This window comes from Tupaia chinensis, unplaced genomic scaffold (assembly GCF_000334495.1).
Source record: "Tupaia chinensis unplaced genomic scaffold, TupChi_1.0 Scaffold148210_1, whole genome shotgun sequence".
In the NCBI taxonomy this organism is placed as follows: Eukaryota; Metazoa; Chordata; class Mammalia; order Scandentia; family Tupaiidae; genus Tupaia; species Tupaia belangeri.
In genome coordinates, this window is record NW_006208060.1 from 814,380 (window position 1) to 838,472 (window position 24,093).

General features: G+C 44.7%; 1 protein-coding gene across 4 annotated transcripts in view; it reads left to right on the forward strand.

The window, feature by feature from the left end:
- Window positions 1-20,298, forward strand: part of INSR (insulin receptor) — a gene marked incomplete at its 5' end in the record, with an annotated part of 114,834 nt that extends 94,536 nt beyond the window's left edge. For 2 of the 4 annotated variants that reach the window (XM_014584917.2, XM_014584919.2), the window contains 10 exon segments: window positions 1-78; window positions 3,633-3,792; window positions 5,743-5,845; window positions 8,755-8,822; window positions 9,350-9,594; window positions 11,198-11,308; window positions 11,397-11,556; window positions 13,305-13,434; window positions 13,724-13,858; window positions 15,490-20,298. In XM_014584917.2, coding sequence (XP_014440403.1) covers window positions 1-78; window positions 3,633-3,792; window positions 5,743-5,845; window positions 8,755-8,822; window positions 9,350-9,594; window positions 11,198-11,308; window positions 11,397-11,556; window positions 13,305-13,434; window positions 13,724-13,858; window positions 15,490-15,844 — 1,545 coding nt within the window. 4 annotated transcript variants of the gene reach the window in all.
- Between the last annotated feature and the right edge of the window lie 3,795 nt (window positions 20,299-24,093).

Here is a 24,093-nt window from a genome sequence, read left to right on the forward strand (position 1 = left end):
TTGATGTGGCAGGGGCCCAAGGAACCCAATGGTCTGATCGTGCTGTATGAAGTGAGTTATCGGCGATACGGCGACGAGGTAAGCTCCTCAATGCTTGGGCTCATGTCTTCTGAGCTGTCCTTGGTACCCCTCCTTCTTCTGCTCAAATTCCGGCTCACATGCGTCTCCCACCAGTTGCTGTGTTGCCAGTTCTCAAAACCTCTACACGTGGCTTTCTAGGTCAGAAATGCCAACCTATGAATGTCCCTTTCTTTTTTTATTTTTGCCAAAGAGCACATATGCTCACCAGAGAGAGAGAGACAGAGAGAGAGAGACGGAGAGAGGGAGGGGAGAAAGCACCCTCTCGATGGGGTCTGGTCATGCTGCAATCCCTTCTCCTCCATTTCTCCATCATGTCGGGATTTGGGGCACACCTGTACACGTACCTGGTGTGTTTTTCAAGCCACCAGGGATGAGATGGACACTTGGCAGTCAGCCATGTGGGGTCTGACTTTGTAAACCACTAGGCCATCGGTTTGTCCCCTTTTACTTCTTGGCTCAGTTTCTCATGTGGATTTTCAGGTGCGTCTTCTAAGCTGGATAATGGCTACCTGCACTTGTGTCCCTCCTGACGTGACACGAGACTTACTTTGCTTTAAAAATAAGAGAACTAGGGCCAGCCCGTAGCCTGATGGTTAACAGAGATGGATCCCACATGGCTGACCGTGGTTTGAATCCCAGCCTGCTGGCTTGGAAAACGTGCTGGGTGCGTGTGCGTGCCTGCCCCAGATCCCAACCCAATGGAGAAATGGAGACAGGGTTGTGGCATGACCACCCCTCGGGGGGGGGGTGTGCTTTCTCCCTCTTCCTCTCTTCCTCTCTCTCTCTCTCTCTCTTTCTCTGGTAAGTTCACATGCCTTCTGACTCGCTTTCTCTCCTGCAAGTGTATATGCTCTCTGGCAATTAAAAAAACACTCAAAAAATTTTATTTTTGGTATATATAACGTATGTTGTTAGAGTATAATTTTACCACATTTACAGAATTCCAGCATTTGATGGGTTGTTGTTGTTGTTGTGTGTGTGTGTGTGTGTGTGTGTGTGTAATTTATTTATTGCTAGTTTCATAGACAAAATCAGCATTAGCTGGAGGGCCTTTGCTGTGCAGCATCTTTAACCTTGTGTAACTTGTCCCCTTACTGCCTTCCCTTCCTCACCGGTGGGTACTCTGTCTCTAGAGATCATGCCTTTCCTGGAAAGGGCATCATGTTCTTTTTTTTTTTCCCAAGAATGATCTATTTTGCGGGACCAGCAGTTAGCGTAATGGCTATGTCGCTGGCCTCCCACGTAGTCGACTGCAGTTTGAGTCCTGGACCCGGTGGCTTAAACTCATGCCGGGCGCGTGTGCGTGCGTGCCCAAGATCCCAAGAGGAGAAGGGATTGCGGTGTGGCCATCCTCCCTGGAGGGTGATTTCTTGCTTTCTGTCTGTCTGTCTCTGTCTGTCTGGCGAGCGCATGCGCCCTATAGCAAAAACCTCTCAAAAAAAAAAAAAAGATGAATGATCTATTTTGGGACTGGTAGATGGTGTAATGGTTACATCATTGGGCTCCAATGTAGTTGATTGTGGTTCGAGTCCCAGACCCAGCAACTTAAATTCATGTCGGGCGTGTGTGTGTGTGTGTGTGTGTGTGTGTGTGTGTCCAAAATCCTGAGAGGAGAATGGAGAGAAAGGATTGGGATTATGGTGTGGCCATCCTCCCTAGGGGGGTGATTTCCCACTTTCTGTCCTACACATGCCCTATAGCAAAAAAAAACTCTCTAAAAAAATAAAATAATGTTTATATAATTTTACTTATTATTATTTTAATTCACCAGAGAGAGAGAGAGAGAGAGAGAGAGAGAGAGAGAGAGAGAGAGAGAGAGAGAAAGTGAGAAAGCAAGCTGCCAGGTCCGGGGCTTGAGTCATGGTTGGCCACGTGGGAGTCCAGTGCTCCAACCACCACGCCACCTGCCGGCATCCATTATTGTGTGTTCCTGTCCTTTGTCTCAGTATCTTTTGGAGTTGTTTTTTGTTTGTCCCCACCCCCCGCTCCTGTTTGCACACATTTTATGTAACTGAGCTTATTCACCCTTGAGCAGGTTTTGGCTCTTGTTTCATTGTTTTGGTTTTGTATTTTGGTGTCTCTAGAGAGAGCTTGACCAAGGTTCTAGATCCTTCCACCATGGTCCTTTTTCGCTCCCCTCTTCTCGAGGTATCAGGGTAAAAGACCAGCAGGAGAGGATGCCTTTCCCCTTGGCTGTGGGTCACGGCTACCTTTGGTTTCTGTATTTGCTTATCTGTGGAGCTCGGTGACTCATCCTGACTCGGAAGAACCTTTGGACTAGAACTCCCTGCTGCCGCCCCCGGCCAGGCCAGCTTGTTTCCTTGCTGTTATTGTCACACGGGAGCTTTGAACATGATTTCTTTTCCACACCCCGCCCCCTAAATTTTCCAGCCCAGTTCTCTGCATACACGACTAGCTGGGAACTGTTTTGGAAAATTTTCAGAGTTCTGGCCCAACACTGGCAGGTTTCATGGTCTTATTTCCCCACGAGACTCTCGTCTTTCCTAACGTCTGCATTCATCTCTAGTTAGAGACCTAGCACCGAGTGCCCCCCTTGCCAGATATTTGGATCCCAACTCTTTTTGTGATGATTTTTAAAAAATCAAAAGATAGCATTTTGGAATTAAGATAACTTTATTTTTAAAAAGATTTGTTTATCTCTCCTATGAGTGAGACAGAGAGAGAGAGAGAGAAAGAGAGAGAGGAGTACCCTTAACGGAATCTTTTTTGATGAGAGATTTGTTTTTACTATAGAGCACGTGTACTAGCTGGTGCAAAGAAGGCAACTGTAATAAAAACATGTATTTCAGGCCAGCAGGTGGCGTGGTGGTTAAGGCACTGGATTCCACATGGTGACGAGGTGGTTTGAGTCCCCGACCCAATGGCCTGAAAAACACCCTGAGGGATGATTTCTCACGTTTCCTCTCTCTCTCTCCCCCCTCCTCCTTTCTGTCTCTTCAGTGAGCACATGTACCCTATGGCAAAAATCTAAAAAAAAGAAAAAAGAAAAATATATCAAAATTGCTAAAACAATAGATTAAAAAAAACAACAAAAAACAAAACAAAGAACAAAAACAAAGCACACAAACTACATTTCTGAAAGAGAGAGAAAGACAATAGGGTCTTTGTGCTGCAGTCCTACCCCCAGCTTCAGCCAGCCAGGATCATGAGCCCGTGTATGTATGCCTGGCATGTGCAGGGAGGCCTCAGGACATGAATCTGGGACCTTTCCTAGGGCCTCAATATCATGGCGTGTTGGGATTCCTTGCCTCTGGCATGAGGCTAATAGTCCCTAAGCCTTGGGTTGAGGTGAGAATTAGGTTACGTGATCTGTGTTCTGTCTGAGGAAGTTAGGTGTTACCCACAATGATAACCTCTTCATAATGCCCTATGGTTCTAAAACTCCACAATTCTCAAAGTGTCCTCTGTGACATACTCTGTGCTTTACTGCCTCAGGGTCATCTCTGAGGGAGATCCTGGCTGTGACATCTTTGCCTGGTACAGATGCTCTGAGGTACCCAGAGCTCAGCCATATCCCTTCTTCCTTCCAGGAGCTGCATCTCTGTGTCTCCCGAAAGCATTATGCTCTGGAGCGAGGCTGCAGGCTGCGTGGGCTGTCACCAGGGAACTACAGCGTGAGAGTCCGGGCTACCTCCCTGGCAGGCAATGGCTCCTGGACTGAAGCCACCTATTTCTATGTTACAGACTATTGTAAGTCTCTGCGGCAACCTCGAGTGGTTGGGTCTGTGCTTGTTGCTCATCATGGTAGGACATCACAGAGAACGTCTCTAGCAAGCTATGGGTACTGGCCCTGCCTGGTCTTGACCTTTGGGCTCACTGGCTCCTGCTATGTGACCAGGGCAAGATGTTTGCTCTCTCTGAGCTTACACTTTCTAATCTGTTCATAGAGATAGTAACAGGACCCACTTCAGGAGGTAGAAAGCGGTTTTAGCGATACAAACATGAAGTGACTGCTACGGAGCCCCTCTGATGAACGTGGGAGTTCCTGTTGGTATCTGCATCTTCGGATCATGTCCTCCCTGTGAGGAGGTAGAAGCACACCTTGGGTGTACCAAAGCATGCTGAGCATGAAGTATTCTTGACATGTAGGCAGCAGGTGTTGACATTGGGCAAGTCAGGTGCCCTGTAGAGAGTAGTTGGGGAGAAGTACAGAAGGCTAAACACTCAAAGAGCCAGGTTAAGACTTCAGTTGTTCAGTACCCATTTTTTTTTCCCCCTTGGCTTTGGAATGCCCAAGCACGTGGATATGTTTACACAGTCATGTGTCCCATGCCAATGTTTTGGTCAACAACAGACTGTATAGACGATGGTGGAGCAATGGGCTATTCCATATCGCCGACACCAACTAGGTTTGTGTAAATACACTACGTGTTGTTCGCAGAGACATGAACCTCACGATACATTTCTCAGGATGCATCCCCACCAATATGCGATGCACGACTACAAGTAAAGATGACTTGAACTTGAAGTTTGAAAAAGAAAAGGGCCATGAAACATTCCTCCAGCCAGCTTAAAAAAGTTTTTTTTGGAGGAAATGCATTTTCCCTGATTGAGCCTGCTATTCTTCTTGGCAACTAGATACTCGCACAGTTCGGTGAAGAGAGGCAGGACCCCCTGACACCTCAGAGCACATTTGCCAAAGGTGATGTTGGGTTTAGGACTGGCTATGAGGGCACTTCAAGTTCCTGAGGAAATGGAATGAAAGTAGGAGCGATTTTAGTACAAAATTTTTTTTAAATCCATGCATTTTTTCCCCCGAAAATATGCATTTTCCATGGACTTTTTGAAAACCTTTTGCATGTAATCTGGAGAGTCCAGTGCAAACTGAGAATATAGAGCTCTTTGCTTAAAAATTAGCAAAAATTGGGGCCAGCAGGTGGCGTGGTGGTTAAGGGACTGGACTCCTACAGAGCTGACCATGATTCGAGTCCTAGACTGGGAGGCTTGTTTTCCCACTTTCTCTCTCTCTGTCTGTGATGAATTAAAAATAAATAAATAAAATAAGTAATGAAAAAAATGATCAAAAACTGGACCAACAGGTGGTGTGGAGGGTAAGGGTGGTTGGATCCCACATGGCTGACTTCATGGTTAGAATTCCAAAGATGGAGGGTTGAAACACATTCTGGGTGCATGTGCATGCATTCCCCAAATCCCAAGAATCAAATGGAGCATACTTGGTCTATCACAAAAATCTTAAATATTATATATATATATATGTATGTATATATAATGTTAAATATTATATTATATTGTCAAGAATCTGAAGTGACAATAGCAGAACATTAAACCAAATGCAAGGCCGTTCTGAGCATGAAAGGCCTTTCTGACTGCCTGGATTGCGCACCTGTGAAGCCAGTCCTGGGTGGGGCCATGAGACAGCGGCCATGGGCAGTGGTCTGGGGGCAACAGTGTGCTCCCAGAATGAAGTCCGCTGAGCTCACCAGCTGGCCCCATTGAGCTGAATGATATTTCAGGACCACTGGGAAATAATGATCCAGGAGACTAGTCAGGAGAGGCTCAGGGACCAGAGAAGGGAAGACAAGTGCGGTTCACCATTCCTGGCGTGGATGTGATTTGGGGGCTGAATTTTGATGCAAACACATCTTGATGTGCAACATATATTTTCTTATTCTATTTCAGTAGACGTCCCATCAAATATTGCCAAAATTATCATTGGCCCCCTCATCTTTGTCTTCCTCTTCAGTGTTGTGATTGGAAGTATTTATCTATTCCTGAGAAAGAGGTAAGGGTGGCGGGCGGTGTGGTGGTGAATGGTTAACAACTGGTGTTCTGGAAAAACAACACACCCAGATACGGGCAGAGGAATATCCAAGCTTATCACATAGTTTCCAATCCGGGACGTGTAACACGTAATTCACAGATAATAACCGTACTGTCATTTAGAGGACTCTTTATTGTACATTTCCTCTAGCCAGTTGATTCTTAGTAAATACTTTCATTTCTTAGTTTGCCCCAACTTTTCTATCAGTAGCCAGCCTATGGTTGTAATGGACAAACGAGTATAGTTCCAACACAACGTTGATTGATATTTTAGTTCATATTAAAAAGTAACCCAAAAATAGGGGCCAGCAGGTGGTGTGGTGGTTAAAGAGCACTGAACTCCCACATGACTGATCGTGGTTTGAGTCCTGGGCCTGGCAGATTCCTTTCTCTCTCTCCCTCTCTGTGTGTGTCTCTCTCTCTTTCTCTCCTTCACTCTTCCCCTCTCTGGTCAAAATAAAATAACTAACTAAATAAAGTCAAATAAAATCTTTAAAAAGAGTAAGACAAAAAATGAAATAAAATATGTATGGTCATCAATGCTATGAGCACCTTCTCTGCTGAATCAGATAATTGTTGAATACCAGCCGAACATGTTTTTATTTCTTTTTCTATTTTTGTGCCATTTGCAATGTCATGACTATAGAATGACACTTTTTTTTTTTTTTCTAGAGCACATTCACTTACTGAAGAGGGATAGAGAAAGAGAGAGAGGGGGAGAGAGAAATCACCTTTTAGGGGGATGGTTACACTACAATCCTTTCTCCTCCATTCTTTTCTCAGGACTTTGGGCACACATGCAGATGTTCTCAGCATGTTTTTCAAGCTGCTGGGTCTGAGACCCAACCACACAGTCAAATCATGTAGGATCCAGCTATCGTAATCATTATGCCACTTGCTGGCCCAATATGACATATTTTTATGTTTAATCTTCATTAATAATATTTCTCCCATCACTTTCTTTCAAGCCTGGACTAACAGAATAATAAATCCAATCCTGATTCGTAATGTTTGCCTATTTCTGTGGTGTCAATATTGCCGCCATGGTCAATTTCAAGCTATAGACATAATGTCCCTGAGGACAGAGTTGGGAAGAGATGCATAAAAGCTTACCATTTAATATTCACCATATGAGTACAATAATGCATTGGGTCATTGGAAAAGTCATAATGCATTTTTGCATAGGAAAACAGAAAACTGCATCATGACTTTTCCAATAACCCAATAAATAAATGAGATATTATAACTACAGAACACTGATCATTGTAAAAATAGAGAATTAGAATGTGATGACTTGAGTATGTATTACCTGTGCTTTTAATTTAATTTATTCAATAGTAAACCTCTATCATTTAATTTTTAAGGTCTATTGACTTATATCTTCCATGACAGAGTAAGAAAGAGACAGGTGGGGCTGGCAGGTGGCGTGGTGGTTAAAGGGTGCTGGACTCCCACATGGCCGACTACAGTTCGAGTCCCGAACCTGGTGGCTTGCTTTCTCACTTTCCTTCTCTCTCTCTGTCTTTCTCTTTCTACTGAATGTATGTATACTATAGCAAACAAAATAATAATAATAAAATTAAATAATAATTTTTTAAAAAAGGGACAGGCACCTTCTATAGGGCCCCGTGGCTACAGCCACCCTCAATGTCAGCCAACCTTGATCATGGATATACCAAAGTATGCCCAGGGATGTCCTGGGTCCAAAACCCGGGACCTTCCTACATGGGTCCAGTTAACACTGTGCTACGGCCTAGCTTCTATAATTTAATTTTTAATGATAGTCATATTTAACAACTGGCTTTCCAAATTCCTGAAATTTTTTTTTTTTAAGAAATGTTATTAAAAAAAAAAAAAGTTTGGGACCAGCAGTTAGCGTAATGGCTATGTCACTGGACTTCCATGTAGTTGACTGCAGTTCGCATCCCGGACCCAGTGACTTAAACTCATGCCGGGCGCGTGTGCATGCGTGCCTAAGATCCCGAGAGGAGAATGGAGGAGAAGGGATTGTGGCGTGGCCATCCCCCCTGGGGGGTGATTTCTCACTTTCTATCTCTCTGTCTCTCCCTGTCTGTCTGGCGAGAGCACGCACCCTATAGCAAAAATCTCTCCAAAAAAAAAGTTATTTAATTTTATTATTATTATTATTATTGAGAGATTTTTTGCTATAGGGCATGTGTGCTTGCTGTAGAGACAGAGAGAGAAAGTGAGAAATTCCCGCACAGGGGGATGGCCATGCTGCAGCCCCTTCTCTTCCATTCTCCTCTTAGGATTTTGTGCACACACATACATGCATGTGGTGTGTTTCAAGCTGCTGGGTCTAGGACTCGAACCGCTGGTCATTGGGGAGTCCAGAACCTTAACCACTACACCACTGCTGGCCCCAATTATTATATTTTTATTTGCTAGAGGGCATGGGTGTTCGCCAGAGAGAGACAGAGAGAAAGTGAGAAAGCAAGCCACCGGGTTCAGGACTCGAACTGTGATTGGTCACGTAGGAATCCAGCTCTTTAACCACCATGCCACCTGCTGGTCCCATTCCCTAAAAACCGAACAGTTGTTTCTTGCCAGCCAGGATGAGTTGGCTGTACAACTGAGTAAGCAGCTTTTTAAGTGTCACACATAAAACTGTAAATAATAATAAAGCCACCCAGGGAGCGGTGAGCGTTCTCGTGTGGACGCACGTAAGTGGCCACTCGACCTCCCACACCTCACATACGGGTCCCCACCTGCACCCTAGACTGTATCCAGGAAGATGTGGGTGCCGCCCATGTAATTACCACATGTGTGCGGAGGCTTTTGTCCTCTTTTCGGGGGCCCACAGAGTCCCATGAGAGTCTCAAGCCAGCATGCCCCCTGTTTGTCCTCCAGGCAGCCGGACGGGCCGCTGGGGCCGCTGTACGCGTCTTCAAACCCCGAGTACCTCAGCGCCAGTGATGGTGGGTACCAGCTCCTTTCCTGCGGGTGCCCGCGACCCCGCTTTCACTATCGCCACCAAGCACAGGGGAGGGCAATGCCCCGGGGAGGCCGAGGACAGCCCTCTTGCTCATATGAGCCAGCTTGTCCTGCTGCAGAAGCCCCGTTACTGGGAGCAGTCGGACACCTGCTATTTGGCACCCATTTGGGTGGGCTGATTTAGCCAGCTGGGCCCCTGGGGCCGGGATGACAGGTTGAGAATCTGTGCCACAGCTGTAGTTAATGGAGCCATGTCCAAACTTGCTGTCCAAGCCAGGAGGGGGGAATGAGAAGCCAATACGGGCGAGCGGGGGAAGACAAGTGGAGTCAGATGGGGCGGGTGGTAGGGCCATTGTTGTTGGGTTTTGCTCCGTAAGAATGACAGCCTGGCCTGTGCTCAGCCAGGCCCTGGATCATCGGGAATGTCGGGGGGGGGGTAGGCTCCTAGTGGGAGGTGGCTAGGCACGCCCAAGGATCGGCCGAGGGTGCTGTGTAGATAAGTGAGAAGTAGTATTTCCTTGTTCTGTGTACGTGCCCGACGAGTGGGAGGTGCCTCGAGAGAAGATCACCCTCCTGCGAGAGCTGGGGCAAGGCTCCTTCGGCATGGTGTACGAGGGCAACGCCAGGGACATTGTCAAGGGCGAGGCGGAGACCCGTGTGGCGGTGAAGACGGTCAACGAGTCAGCCAGTCTCCGCGAGCGGATCGAGTTCCTCAACGAGGCGTCGGTCATGAAGGGGTTCACCTGCCACCACGTGGTGAGTCTGGTCGGGAGGGGAGGAGAGCTTGCTTTCACTTCTCTTTCCTCACTCCACCTCTTCCTACCGCACCGAATGACAGAGGACCCTGGATGCAGACCCCTGTCCTCTCACGCCCCGCTAAGTCTCCCATCCTAATGCTGTGGGGAGGTGGTCCCTTCCTTCTCCCATTCCATTCTTTTTAAAATATTGTATTTATTATTTTAGTTTGCTATAGAGCATGTGCACTCATGAGGAAAAAAAAAAAAACAGGAAGCAAACCACCAGGTTTGGGGCTCAAACTGCAGTCGGCCATATGGGAATCCAGCACCTCAATCACCGTGCCACCTGCTGGCCTCTTCCAATCCCATTCTATCCCCTCTTGCCTGAGACCACACTCTATTGCTATCCTATTGCTTTCTGGAATCTTCCATTGGTTTTTGGAATCTTTCATTGTTTGCGTACTCTTCCGTGGTTTTCTGGAATCTTCCATGTCTTCCCATTTCCCTGCCCTCATTCCTTCCCCTTTACCTCCAAAGCCAGCACAAACTCTTCCTGCCTTTCTGCTCCCACCATGAACCTTTTGTTTTTCTTTGGGCCCCGAATCCTTTCATCCTTACACGTCTATTATGGGCACCTAAAATCTGTTCTTCTCCTTTTGAGAAGATTCCTGACCTTGTGGAGCTTGCAGGTGGAGAAGGACTCCAGACCTGATACATTTATTATGTTGAATGTCAGGAGAAAATGCTACTGAAAAATGAAGAGGAGAGGCAACATGAGGAAAAAAAAAAAAACAGGAAGCAAACCACCAGGTTTGGGGCTCAAACTGCAGTCGGCCATATGGGAATCCAGCACCTCAATCACCGTGCCACCTGCTGGCCTCTTCCAATCCCATTCTATCCCCTCTTGCCTGAGACCACACTCTATTGCTATCCTATTGCTTTCTGGAATCTTCCATTGGTTTTTGGAATCTTTCATTGTTTGCGTACTCTTCCGTGGTTTTCTGGAATCTTCCATGTCTTCCCATTTCCCTGCCCTCATTCCTTCCCCTTTACCTCCAAAGCCAGCACAAACTCTTCCTGCCTTTCTGCTCCCACCATGAACCTTTTGTTTTTCTTTGGGCCCCGAATCCTTTCATCCTTACACGTCTATTATGGGCACCTAAAATCTGTTCTTCTCCTTTTGAGAAGATTCCTGACCTTGTGGAGCTTGCAGGTGGAGAAGGACTCCAGACCTGATACATTTATTATGTTGAATGTCAGGAGAAAATGCTACTGAAAAATGAAGAGGAGAGGCAAGGAGGGTTGGAAGGTGTATTTGAGCAGGCTCGAAGGACGTGAGGGACAGAGCTGTGTGGACACAGGAGGGAGCAGAGAGTCAGGCAGAGGGAACAGCTAATGCAAAGGCCTGGAGGTAGGAAGGCGTCTCTGGGGTCATGGACATGGAGCGGGCTGGATTTGCTTTAGATTGTTGCTGTAGGTGGGCCGGTCTCTTTGTTCCCTCAGACTGGGAACCACACTTTATCTACACAGTGTGATGTGTGTGGTGTAGACACAAGGAGATCGCCACGAGTTGCAATTGTCTTATGGATCCTCATCCAAGAACCTCTGTGCTTTCTTTGCAGGTCCGCCTCCTGGGGGTGGTGTCCAGGGGCCAGCCGACACTGGTAGTGATGGAGCTGATGGCTCACGGAGACCTGAAGAGCTATCTCCGTTCTCTGCGGCCTGAAGCTGAGGTGAGCTGCCTCTAGATAGCTGGCAGGGCACCTGCTCCCAACCGCGGGTACCAGAGTCTCTGAACATAGCCCCATGTTTCAATTTCAGAATAACCCGGGTCGTCCTCCCCCTACCCTGCAAGAGATGATCCAGATGGCAGCAGAGATTGCGGATGGGATGGCATACTTGAATGCCAAGAAGTTTGTGCACCGGGACCTGGCAGCTCGAAACTGCATGGTTGCCCACGATTTTACCGTCAAAATTGGAGGTTCGTTTCTCTCTGCTTTGAAATGTACAGCTCAGGCCATGTTTGATTTCAGAAGGGAAATGTTGTATCAAGAGTTACTCTTTTTGGGTAGTGTAAAGGGGTAGAATTAGGGATGGAGACTAGATTCTGTGATTGAAATTTAATTGCATTCATTGTTTCACTCATTTACCTCGTCTTTTTTTTTTTTTAGAATTAGTGAATTTCATTTATTATTACTTTTATTATTTTTTCATTTGATATAGGACATGTGCCCTCACCAGAGGGAGACAGAGAGAGAGAGAGAGAGAGAGAGCGAGCAAGCAAGCAAAAGTGAGAAAGCAAATCACCAGGTCCAGGATTCAAACCATGGTTAGCCATGTGGAAGTCCAGTGCCTTAGCCACCATGCTATCTGCTGGCCTCACGTCTTCCCTTCTAAAGAAAAGACAAGTGTCTACTGTGTAGGGCTAGCTACAGATGTAACCTTGAATTGATCACTATGGTTGCTACGCTGTTGCACAGCTTCCACTCTGAATCTGCACCATCCAGCACGTGATAGTCACGTGTGACCATTTACATCAGAATTAATTTTAGTTAAGTGAAAGTAAAAATTCTGTCCACCCAGTTGCACCAGCCACATTTGAGGTGTTCAACAGTCACCTGAGCCTGGTGGCTACCATATTGGACAGTCTAGATATAGACCATGTCCATAATCTAGAAACTTCTGTTGGCGAGTGCTGTTCTATCTAGATAACAAACAGAACAGTTAACACTTCTATGAACACATTAATGAGGGCAGAGCAGAGAGCGCTGGGGAAGTAAAGAGCTCCATGATAGAGAAAAACCAGGGGGAGAGGCCAGCTTCAGGGAAGGTGTCTCCGGAAAGAGGCAACATTCCAGCCAAGACTGGTAGGATTAGAAGTTGACTTCAGTGAGAGCACCCATGGGGAAGACAAGGCACATGTAAAATCCCTGAGGCTGGAAGGATGCCTGATGTTTTGTGAATAAAATAAACAGAGATGTCCAGAACAGCATGAGATGTGAGACTGAGGAGAGAGGCAGAAACCAGACCCAGAAGGGCCTCACAAGTCATGCCAAGTGATCTTGACATTATCCTGCATAGCTGGTAGGAAGCAGGGAGGGACATAGATCCCATATGTCCAAAAGACATTAACCTACATTGGAAATGGGAAGCAGGAAGTGATGAGGAAAGTGGGCTGTCAGGGCCAGGGTCAGGGTGAGAGGAAGATTCTATAGTTGAGTAGGTGGAGCCAGGGCAGTATAGGGGAACAGACAAAATAGAGAGTAGCATGGAAGGAGAGCGGGCAGGACTGACTGTTCTTTGGATGTGGACTGGGAGGAAAGGGGATGGCCAAAGTTGGGTTTTTAGCTGGATGGATGGTGGGGCCATCTTCCATGGGGAACAGTAGGTAGGTTGGCTGGAGAAAGTCAAAGATTCTCTCAGGGATACTTGTGAGGGTACAGGTGGGAAGGAAATGTTACTGAGAATGGGATACCCATTCTACAGGCCAGAATGTAGCTTTGTCAATTGGTGCCTCCTTTCCCTTCCCTTTAAATGGTAGCCCATCCGCTCCTTCTACATCCTTATGAATACCCGTAGAATCCATTTCCACTGGATTCAGCCACCACCTAGGTGATCTCTCACCTGGGGCAGAGCTCTAAGGATTCTGCAAAGGGTGGAACAGTCAAGAGGGAAGATGCTACAGCCACAGGCTGAGGGGTTAAGAGCACATGAACTGTCTGTTGGCAGACTTTGGAATGACCAGAGACATCTATGAAACGGATTACTACCGGAAAGGGGGCAAGGGTCTGCTCCCTGTGCGGTGGATGGCACCAGAATCCCTGAAGGATGGGGTCTTCACTACTTCTTCTGACATGTGGTGAGTTGTGTGTGGATGGGCTTGAATTCCAGGTGCCCCCTAGTGTGACCAGCAAGAGGGGGTGAAGGAAGCCTGTTTTCCTCAAGGGCTCTCCACCAACAAAAGGAAGGCAAGGACCATTGCATGGCACTACCCTCATCTAACAGTTTATACCAACCTTAGAGCCAGTCACAACCTGTAGCCTAAATTGTTTAACTAGCTGACCAACTACATTCTAGGCAAAAAGAGGGGTGCATGTTTGTGTGTGTTCTTTGGTTTCTTTCTTACTACTCTTTATTGTCATTGGCAGGTCCTTTGGTGTGGTCCTTTGGGAGATCACCAGCTTGGCCGAACAGCCTTACCAGGGGCTGTCTAATGAGCAGGTGTTGAAATTTGTCATGGATGGAGGGTATCTGGATCAACCCGACAATTGTCCAGAGAGAGTGTAAGTGTAGAAAGGGTGTGCCATATATGATATTAAATAGACATTGCTCTTTAAAGATGTGCTCGTATTTGCATATCATATCTTGAGATGCATGCTAGTGTTTGTGTATCACAGCTTTGCAGGCACACATATATTTGCACGTATGTCTATGTGTGTGCTTGTGTTTCCATATAATACCTTTATTACATATGTGCCTGTGTTTGCATATAATATCTTTACATGTGTGCTTGCGTTTGCATATTTTTGTAAGACACTGGTATTTGCATGTGATAGCTTTATATGCATGCTTGTGTTTCCATGTTATATACCTATATTTGCATATCATCTTCACCTATGCGCTTGTGTTTGCATATTGTATCATTACATGCATTTTTTTAAGGTTTTTGCTATAGGGCGGGTACACTTGCCAGAGAGACAGAGACAGGGAGAAGGAAAGTGAGAAACTACTCCCCAGCAAGAATGGCCATGCTGCAACACCTTCTCCTCCATTCACCCCCTGGGATTTTGGGCACACACGCACACGTGACCAGCATAAATTTCAAGCTGCTGGAGCCAGGACTCAAGCCATGGTCAACCATGTGGGAGTCCAGTGCCTTAACCACCATACCACCTGCTGGTCCCATTGCATGCATTCTTATGTTCCCATATTCTATGTCTTACACACGTGCTGATATTTACATGCATGCAGCAGTAGTTACCTTGGGAGAAGGGAACTGGTGTGAGAGAGAGACTTAGGTTTAATGGTTTATTCTTCATACACTAAAATTTTTTCAGACATGTGTATTATGTGTCCCCCCAAAATATTTTTGTTCAAAATTTTTATTATGGGATCCAAAGGACAACACGCACACAAGCCACTGAACATTTGGAGAATCATCTAGACTCATTAATGGTCTAATAATTATAGAATGAATAAAATACCTTCCTCCAAAAAAGGAATAGGAAAGAATGGGGGGGAGGAAAGAAGGAAGAAGTTTTATTTTTTTAAGTGTCAGAGAGTGCATGTATTTGTTAGAGAGAGACAAGAGACAGACAGAGAGGGGGTGGTAGAGGGAGAGAACACTGCCCAATGGGTTGTGGTCATGCCTCAATCCCTTCTCTCCCATCTCTCTGTCCTGTCAATTCTGGGCATGTGTGCATATGTGCTGGCATTTTATTTTTATTTTTCAATTTGCCAGAGGGTGTGTGCACTTGCCAGAGAGAGACAAAGACATAAAGAGAGGGAAAATGAGAAAGCACCTTGCCCTGAGGAATGGTGATGCCACAATCCCTTCTCCTCCACCTCCCCCTGCTTTTGGGATTTGGGGCATGCACGCACACACCCTCTGGCATGCTTCTCAAGCCACTGGATATGGCACTTGAAGCACACAGTTAGCCATGTGGGATCCAGCTCAGGTAAATACCAGACCATGGGCTGGTCCCCTAGCATGGTTTGCAAGCCTCCAGGGCTGGGATCAAACCATGGCCATCTTCCAGCGCTCCAAGAACCTCTGTGCATGGATCATTGCCAGCTCACCTGGCCACCATCTGTTGTGAGCACTTGTCTGCGGGTGTCAGCTGGAGGGGCTAGGGGGGAGGGCAGCCGGGCTGGATCCCCAGACTCACCCACAATGTGTCCCCCATCCCCACAGCACTGACCTGATGCGCATGTGCTGGCAGTTCAACCCCAAAATGCGACCGACCTTCCTGGAGATTGTCAACCTGCTCAAGGACGACCTGCACCCCAGCTTTCCAGAAGTTTCCTTCTTCCACAGTGATGAGAACAAGGCTCCTGAGAGCGAGGAGCTAGAGATGGAATTTGAGGACATGGAAAGCGTCCCCCTGGACCAGTCCTCACACTGTCAGAGGGAGGAGGTGGGGGGCCGGGATGGCGGGTCCTCACTGGGCCTCAAGCGGAACTATGAAGAGCATATCCCCTACACCCACATGAATGGAGGCAAGAAAAATGGACGGATTCTGACCCTGCCTCGGTCGAATCCTTCCTAACAGTGCCTGCGTGGGGAAGGAGTCCCTGCCTTCACTTTCCTCTGTGTTTTTTTCAAGCCTCCGGAAAACTCAGGATTCTCATACTTTACCACAATGTCCAACGGAGCTCAGAGATTGTTCCCACACATTTCTGTTCATCGATGACTTCAAACACACTTCTATGATTGCCAATTTGACTGGTTGTCAGAGGATTTAACTGTGAACCTAGAGGGGAAGGGTTGTTTTTTTTTTTTTTTTCCCCCCCGCTGCTGCCCTTTTGGAAACCACGGTTTCAAACCAGGATATTCTTTTATTATTAATATTATTATTATTTTGCTTTTGTAGTAGATTGAAAGAAATCACCTGTTTTTACAAGGTGTTATTTTTTTTTCCTCTTTTCTTCTTCTTCTTTTTTTTTTTTTTTGCTGGTGTCTGAGCTACGGTATAAAACCTGAAACTTGTTTGTGGAACAATAGTCTGAAAGAAAGAAAAAAAGACACCCTGGAAGAATTCAGGAGAATTCCAAATTCTGTAGGGTGGGCTTCAAGGTTTTTCTCATCCAGGCTGAAGGATTTTTTTTTTTTTCTTCTTCTTCTTCACAAAATCAGTTCCTCAAATTGACCAATAGCTGCTGCTTTTATACTTCCCATAGGGGTCTGCAGTCCCAGTGTGTGTTCACGTGTGTACATGTGTATGTGTGTCAAGGTTAGACGCAACTGGTGTGTGTGTGTGTGCGCGTGAAGTATTCATGCTAGGTTCATACTTTGGGAATCGGCTCATGAAATTTCTGCTCTTCTCAAGTGTCCCAGCTCATGTCTCCTTTCTTTCCTTCTTATTTACTGGGAGACTGTGCCCATTACAGTTTTCTTGTGTCATGAATTTAGCCTCAGGTTGTCTTCTCTCCCTTCACTTTGGTGAAAACATGTTTTCTGGGAGCCAAGAGGGGAGTTTTTAGTTTGGAGTGATCATGGATCTTTTCAAGACCAAACAGAGCCAGGACAAAAAAAAAAAAAAAGGAAAAAAGTGTAAAAAAAAAAAAAACTGACATGACAGAGTTTTGAGAATATATTTGTAACATATTTAATTTCTAAAAAAAAGAAAAAAAGAAAAAAACCCCAAAACTCTGGTATTAGCCTCATAAGTTATTGACTATTTCCCGAGGAAAGGGAGTTGTGGGTTGATCTGCCTGTGTAGGTTGGGAAATGAGGCACAAGTGGCCTCTTTGGTCTTAAAGTCATCCATAGTCTGGGAATTAAGCCACGTTAGCTGCTAATCCTTTGGACATTGCGAGGCCACGTTGAGTGTGTGGGCAACTGAGTTTTATAGATGGTCTGGTTCAGATACCAAGGTCTTCTACAAATCTCCTTTTTGGATAAGCTGGTAGCAACCTAGAACTGAGCCCATCTTCAAGAACATCTGTGTTCATCCTTTGGTTCTGGATGTGTATCTCAGGAGGTATTTCCTTGCCTGGGCATGTCCTGCAGTTATTGTGCAAATGCAACCAAATCAGATCCCAAAGAGCAACACCATGGATGGTCTCTGAGAACACTAAAGCAATATCAAGGGAGATGCTCTGAGAATACCTTTCAGTCCCCGCCACCCTTGGAGCATCCGACTAGCCTCAGTCTTGAACTCCCAAAAGCTGCTCTGTGCCCAGTGATCTTAGCTGGCCACGTGTGGTGCCTGAACAGAAGTCTCAGGTGCTCACGATGTTGCAATCTCTAAGAGAGGCTGGAGGAGAAACTGTTAAAGACCTTCACAGCACAAGGAATTTTCAAATGGGCCTGAATTCACAGTATCTTCTCTACTAAAAGAACCACAGCTGCTCCGATAAAGAACAGGTGGAACTCACTTCTTTGGTTCTTCAAAATCATCACCCATGGGTTCCTCCAAGTGCATTTTCTCACAAGTTTTTGATTGCTTCTTTCTTTTCTTAAGAGTTGTGGGCTTAAGGATGAGATAAAGATGTAATGGCAATCCCTGAGCCTTCTTAATTCTTGATGCAGGACACAGGTAGACACAAATCCCAATGGTCTGTTGCTATCTTATTTATATAATTTGAGAAATTACAGCATGTAAAATATTTCTGGACAGCCTCAGTAATTGGGTACAAGAAGCAAGAATATAGAAATTATTTTTGCCAAATTAATTTTGTACATAGAAGTTCTGTACGTAAATTAAACAAAACTTAGATCTAGGTATTTTGTTCTTTTCCTAGTAAATTTGTAGTGGTCATATACTACAATAGCAGCAATTTTCACATTTTTCTAATTCAGAAAGGTTTTCTTATATTAGGGGGAAAAGTATTTATTTTAATATATAAAATCCTTCTAAAATCACTTTTGTAAAAAATGGAGTGCATGTAAATTTTTATCAAAGAAAAATAAACAGGTGAATGTGGGATAATCTTTTTTTTTTTTTTCCAGCACAGTCTACCTCAGTGTATTGTTAGGATGTGGTTCAATAATGGACATTTTTGAGACCTCAGAATTCTACCGGGATCCAGGCTGAATCAAGGAAAATGTGTACTGGCTGATTTTGAATGCCAAGAACAGTAAGAATTTTGAGGGAGGGAGTTGGAATGGAGACAGTGTGGCCCTTCATTGTGAACATAGATTATTTTCTCCTGGCTGGTAATAGTCTTCTCTACCTAATCTTTCTTCTTAAAAAAAAATTCCTGTATCTGTTGACATCAAGCTCCCGAACCATAAATCAAGTACTAGGCCAGTGTTAGATATCTAACCTCCTTTGGTGACAGGTAGGTGTCCCACTGGGGCAATGACAGGCTTTGGTTCAGAGCCAGGATCCCTATTGCCCTGGGCTCTCTGATGATTTATTTCTGTCCCATTTAGGTTGATGGTGTTCTTTGAGGACAGAATGAATCGTCTTCATGGGACATCTCATGCACAAACACTAAATGCAATGTCTCCTTTTATTTTCTGATTAGGAAGTGAGGCAATCACCTAGCATTGGGAAATCCTAATCCAGACCCCACCAGAGTGCTGAGCACTATTTTTAGCAGCAAAATGTTGGACTCTTGTGTTGAGGTTGGGATAACCTCAAGCCGATACTATTTGGCCTTGTGTGGCTTCGAGAACTCATGTGAAAGTCTAGGCAGGGCCAGTAGAGCTGTTGTCATATTCACCAATCCTTGTTGCTCTTGTTGGCACTACCCTTGCAAACTCACCCTTCTCCCCCTGACTTGGAGACTCCAAGTCAGAGTGCTGGACTTGCCATATACAAATGGGATTTCACCAATTTCATTGAGGTGTTTTTACTGCCGTGATGAAAAGAGTAAGCAGCTGTTGGTTTGCCATCCTCCTTTGGCATCAGAAAAATGTTGACTATATAATAGTAGAACGTTGGTCCTCTAAAGCCATAAGGGTCCTAGGAGTTTGTGTGATGGGTTCCAATAAAGCAACGAAACTGGCTGAGGTGGACACTTTTTGTTGGTTGTTTTTAAAGATGTCTTACTACTATTAAAACCTTTTTAAAAATGATTATTACTGTGGTGAAGTCCACCCAGTAGTTTTTTCTTCCCAGAGAAGAGTATCAAACACATCACTTTCTTCCTGGATCAGTGATGTCAAACACAAACACATCATTTTCTCCCTGGATCAGTGATGTCAAACACCCATCAGGAAATGTTTGTGTCTGGGAACTGTCCTGGGTGTTGCCGTCATTTGAAGCTAGTAGAAAGGGGAAGAACGTTTGCTTCTCTGGATACAGGCTGAGCACAATTGAGAAGAAATGTGGGAATTGATGCATGGGTCTGTGACTGCTGGGGACTATGCCGCTAACTAATGGAGAGATCTTCCACTAAATCCCAATGGGACTGATGGTCCACCATGAAACATAGTTACTGGGTTTGGAAATGTTTATTTGAAGTCATTGTAACACTGTTCAATAGGCCTGTGCTGACCACCCTGGTAAGTGAATAAATGTGATATAGTTCCAACAATTATTTTTCTATCAATAGTTCATGGTGGGTATAAATTCGGGGTTAAATGACTTTTGGATGTCACCTTGCACCTTCAGGTCTTCGGAAATTATGGTTCTCTTGGGGGTGGGGAATGAGGAATGCTGGTTGTATATAAATGGTGCATGTAGAGTGGTGTTACTTCAGGATATCTTCCAGAATGTTCTTCGGAATATTAATTTACACCAGAGGTGAGGTTGCAGGTAGAAAGGAAAGATTGGTGCTTGTTCTTTGAAACACATAAAAGAATGCGATGGATTTTCAGGGCTGCAACTAAAAGCCAATGATTCCTTAGAGACCTACAAGAAACAGAGAAACAATGTGTTTTTGAGATCACTGTCATTGTCTGATCATAGTCAAGGTCCAGAACCAGCCTCCAACTCGGTTTTCACCAGAGTGTGGGCCATACAAATCCTTGTAAAAAACTAGATCATGAATCTGGGGCTCTTGGTCCCACTGAGAAGGGAGGAATAGTCCCAAAGTGAGTGCGTTCATGCACAAATTCAGGAATGGCTTGTTTAGTCTTTATACTTTGCGTCAAAGTTGCTGCTCCTTGCTCGTTTGTGTGCCTGTGTGGCCTCAACCTTGCGTTGTCAGCAGCGCAGGATCAAACGTGCCACCGCTTTTGCAGAAAACAACTCAGAAACACAAAACCCACCAAAAGCTCAAATATTTTTTCAATGTTTTTCTACAAGAGCCAAGTAGCACCATGTACAGAATTTGTTTTTTTTTTTTTTTTTTTTGTGGGTGGGGGAAGGAAGGGTATTGAAATCATTCTGCATGTAAAATATGGGATAATTACTTGTTTATATTAAAATTCTGAATAAATTATCTGAGAATATTATTTTCTTAAAAGTGTATTTATTTCTTCTTCAAGAGACAGACAGTAACAGAAATAGTTACTGCTACTGCCCTATTACCCAAATTCAGTCACATGGCCAAGCCCATACTCAGCATGGGAGAGGACCACCCAAGGGTGTGGCTACAGGGAGATGTAAATCAGCTGGGGAGCCAATCCGACAACCATCTCCCATGCTTCTCACTTTACCCTTCTATTATTGGAGATGATAGACCTTACTTTATATGACCACAGTGAGGATTAAATGAGGTGACATTGGTCCTCCCCACACCCACAAACTCTTCATCTTGCAACTATCTCCCTCACTTCTCAGTTTATTCTTCTGTTGAGGGAACACTGGTCCTCCATCTTTTTTTCCAGGATGTCCTACTGTTCTTTCTTTCCATTTTTCCTGTGTGTGCTTTCTCCGTGGTCAGCTGTTCTGGATGTTTCCATTTGTGTTTCTGTTTTATTTTTTTCCCCCTTCCTCTCACCCCCTCTACCTTCCATGGCTCACTCTCTTTGTCTTTCTTTTTTTGAGAGTGATTTTTTGCTATAGAGACAGACAAACAGGAAGGGAGAAATCACCTCCCAGAGGGATGGCCATACCACAATCCCTTCTCCTCTGTTCTCTTGGGATTTTGGGCATGCATGTACATGCACCTGGCATGAGTTTTAAGCCACTGGGTCCAGGACTCAAACCGCGGTTGACTACATGGGAGTCCAGCAATATAATCACTAAGCCATCTGCTGGTCCCTCTTTGTCTCTTTCATACTTTATTTTCCCATCTCCTTACCCCATCTTTTTGTCTTGTCTATGTGGCACTTTCCCCATCTTTCCCTCTCTGTCTCCGTCTTTCCTCCCACTCTTGTCTCCTTTTTTTCCTTTTTATTTTGTCTTGTCTTTAATCTCTCTCCTCGGTTGCTCTCATTTCCCCAGTTTTTGATTCACTTCTCTGTTTTTCTGCATGGACCATGTGGCAAACTATGGCAGCCCTCAGGACTTGAAGGCTCCAGACAAGAGCCAGTAAGAAGCCGCTGCCGTCATTCCTACTGCCAGGAAAAGAATTCTGCCAATAACCTGGAGAAGCTTGGAGGCAGATTGTCCCCTGGTTGTCTCCACATGAATGCAGCCTGGGTCACACCTTGATGGACACTTCATGAGACCCGGAGACCTAGCTAAGTTGTGCCATGCTTCTGGTCTCCAGAAATTGTGAGATATTGTGTCTGTTAAGTCATTAAATGCACTGCACAGCAACTGAAAGCAGAAAACAACATAGTGACCTGATTGGGGGTATTGCACAGATCACATGGAGAGTGTATTTCCTAAGTGTTAACTAATATTCATCATTGGTACTGACATCACTTCCATGCTCTTGCTAAAAAAAATCTCCATCTATGCTTCTCCCTGAAAGTGACCCAATATGTAATGAGCTTTAGGTGCAAACCCTGGATGCCCCTGTCTTGGGCTGTCCCATACATATCTCTTTAAGATTGCAAAGCAAACTCTTGGATAGACTTGGGAGGCTCCAACACCAATAGTCTAGCGCCACCTTGTGCTTTCAGTCTGTTATGGCAAGTTATGTTTTCCTAGGAATTTTTTTTTCTAAATTTTACAAATTTGGGGTCTCTGGTTCAAAACAATCTCTCATTATCCTTTTCATCTTTGCAGTATGTCCAAATTTTCTCTTACTTTACAATCAAGGAAACCAATATTTCACAGCTCAAGTTCGGTATCCATCTCTGAATTATTTTCTTATGCTAATAATAGGAATGCTCATGTTGTAGGCTCTTCAATGTTCCTTATGTACAAATTATCCTCTAGTGTGATTTTCAAGTGTGTCTTAATAGATACAAGTCCCTGGAAGGATTTTTCATTTTGATAACATTAATAGAGTTCTCTCTTGGTGTGAATTGTCAAGTGACTCCCTGGAGCTGTCACTGAAAGCGTTCCTATTGCATTTTTCAGGTTTATCCTCAGTAGGTGTTTTTTTTTTTCCCACACAGTAGGGTGAGAGTTCGAGCTGAAGGCTTTATCATATAGGCTGCACTTTTAAGGTTTCTTTACAGTTGCATTAATCTGTCAGTTTTTAAATGCTACTTCATACTTATTAGACAAGTAGGATGAGGTTATGCTGAAGGCTTTTTTTAAACCGATTTTATGGCAGACTTTCCAGGTCAGCTTCTAGTGATCTATCTCCTGCTATTACTTTCTTCTGTAGTCTCCTCCTACAGTATTTCAGGATTGGTGCGTGTGACCAACACAACATGGAAAAAGTGAAAACATGTCCTTCCAAGTCTGGGTCATATAAGACAGTTTGACTTTTACATTGGCTCTTTCGGATCACTTGCTTTGGAAGGAATCTGTTAGCATAAAGTGTGGTAAGGACACAGTCTGTGGAGGGTTCTACACAGTTAGGAACTGAAGGTCCTCTGCCAACAAACAGCACTAATATACCAGGCACATGAGTGAACCATTTTGGAATTGAACTTTCAGTAAAAATTTCAGATGAATGCAGCTGACATCTGGACTGCAACTTCATGAAGACCCTGAGTCTGAACTACAGAGCTAAGCCATTCCTGACCTGCAGAAATGATTAGATAACAAAGAATTACGGGCCCGGGCCAACCCTGTGGACTGATGATTAGGGAGGTGGATCCCACGTGGTCCATTATGTGATCAAATCCAGACCCCAGTGGCTTGGAAAACACACCAGATGCAAGTGTGTACATGCCTAAAATCCTAACAAGGTCAAGAAATGAAGAAGGGATTCTGGCATGACTTTGTCCCACTGGGGGTAAGCCTTCTCTCTCTGGTGAGCACATACACCCTGTGACTTACAAAAAACAATCAATAAAAATGTTTGTTGTTTGAAGCCACAGAGTTTTCAGGGGGTAATATGTTATGCAGGAACAGGTAACTCATATGTTCTGTGTGAGTTCTCTTATGTTATCTAAGGTATGAGATATCAATGAATGCCTTTCCCACAGTTATTGCATCTATAGCTACTTATTATGCATTCTCTAATTGACATAAACTAAAGAATTAATAGTGAAAGATTTTTGACAATGCTTATATTTTTAAGGGTTTGCTGTAATGTGAGTTCTCACATGGTTCTTAACAAATGAGATAATTTGTTAAGTTTCTTTCCATCATGTATTCTCTACTTAGCCAAGGTTTTTCACTCCCTGTCTCCTTTCTTCATAACCCATTCCTTATACCGTACCATATGGCTTCCATCACTAGCATGTCAAGGACAATATCCATGGTAGGATCACCAATGAACCTTAGAACAACAGAGATGTAGATTCTAACTAACTGGTACTATTTCCTATCTGTGAGATCAATAGAGACACAGTGGATTAAACCCTTTATTAGCAAGGTTATAAGAAAAGGCATTTTTATGGAAAAGTGTGTCAGTGTCAAGTGAAGCTGCAAAAATATGTACTCTT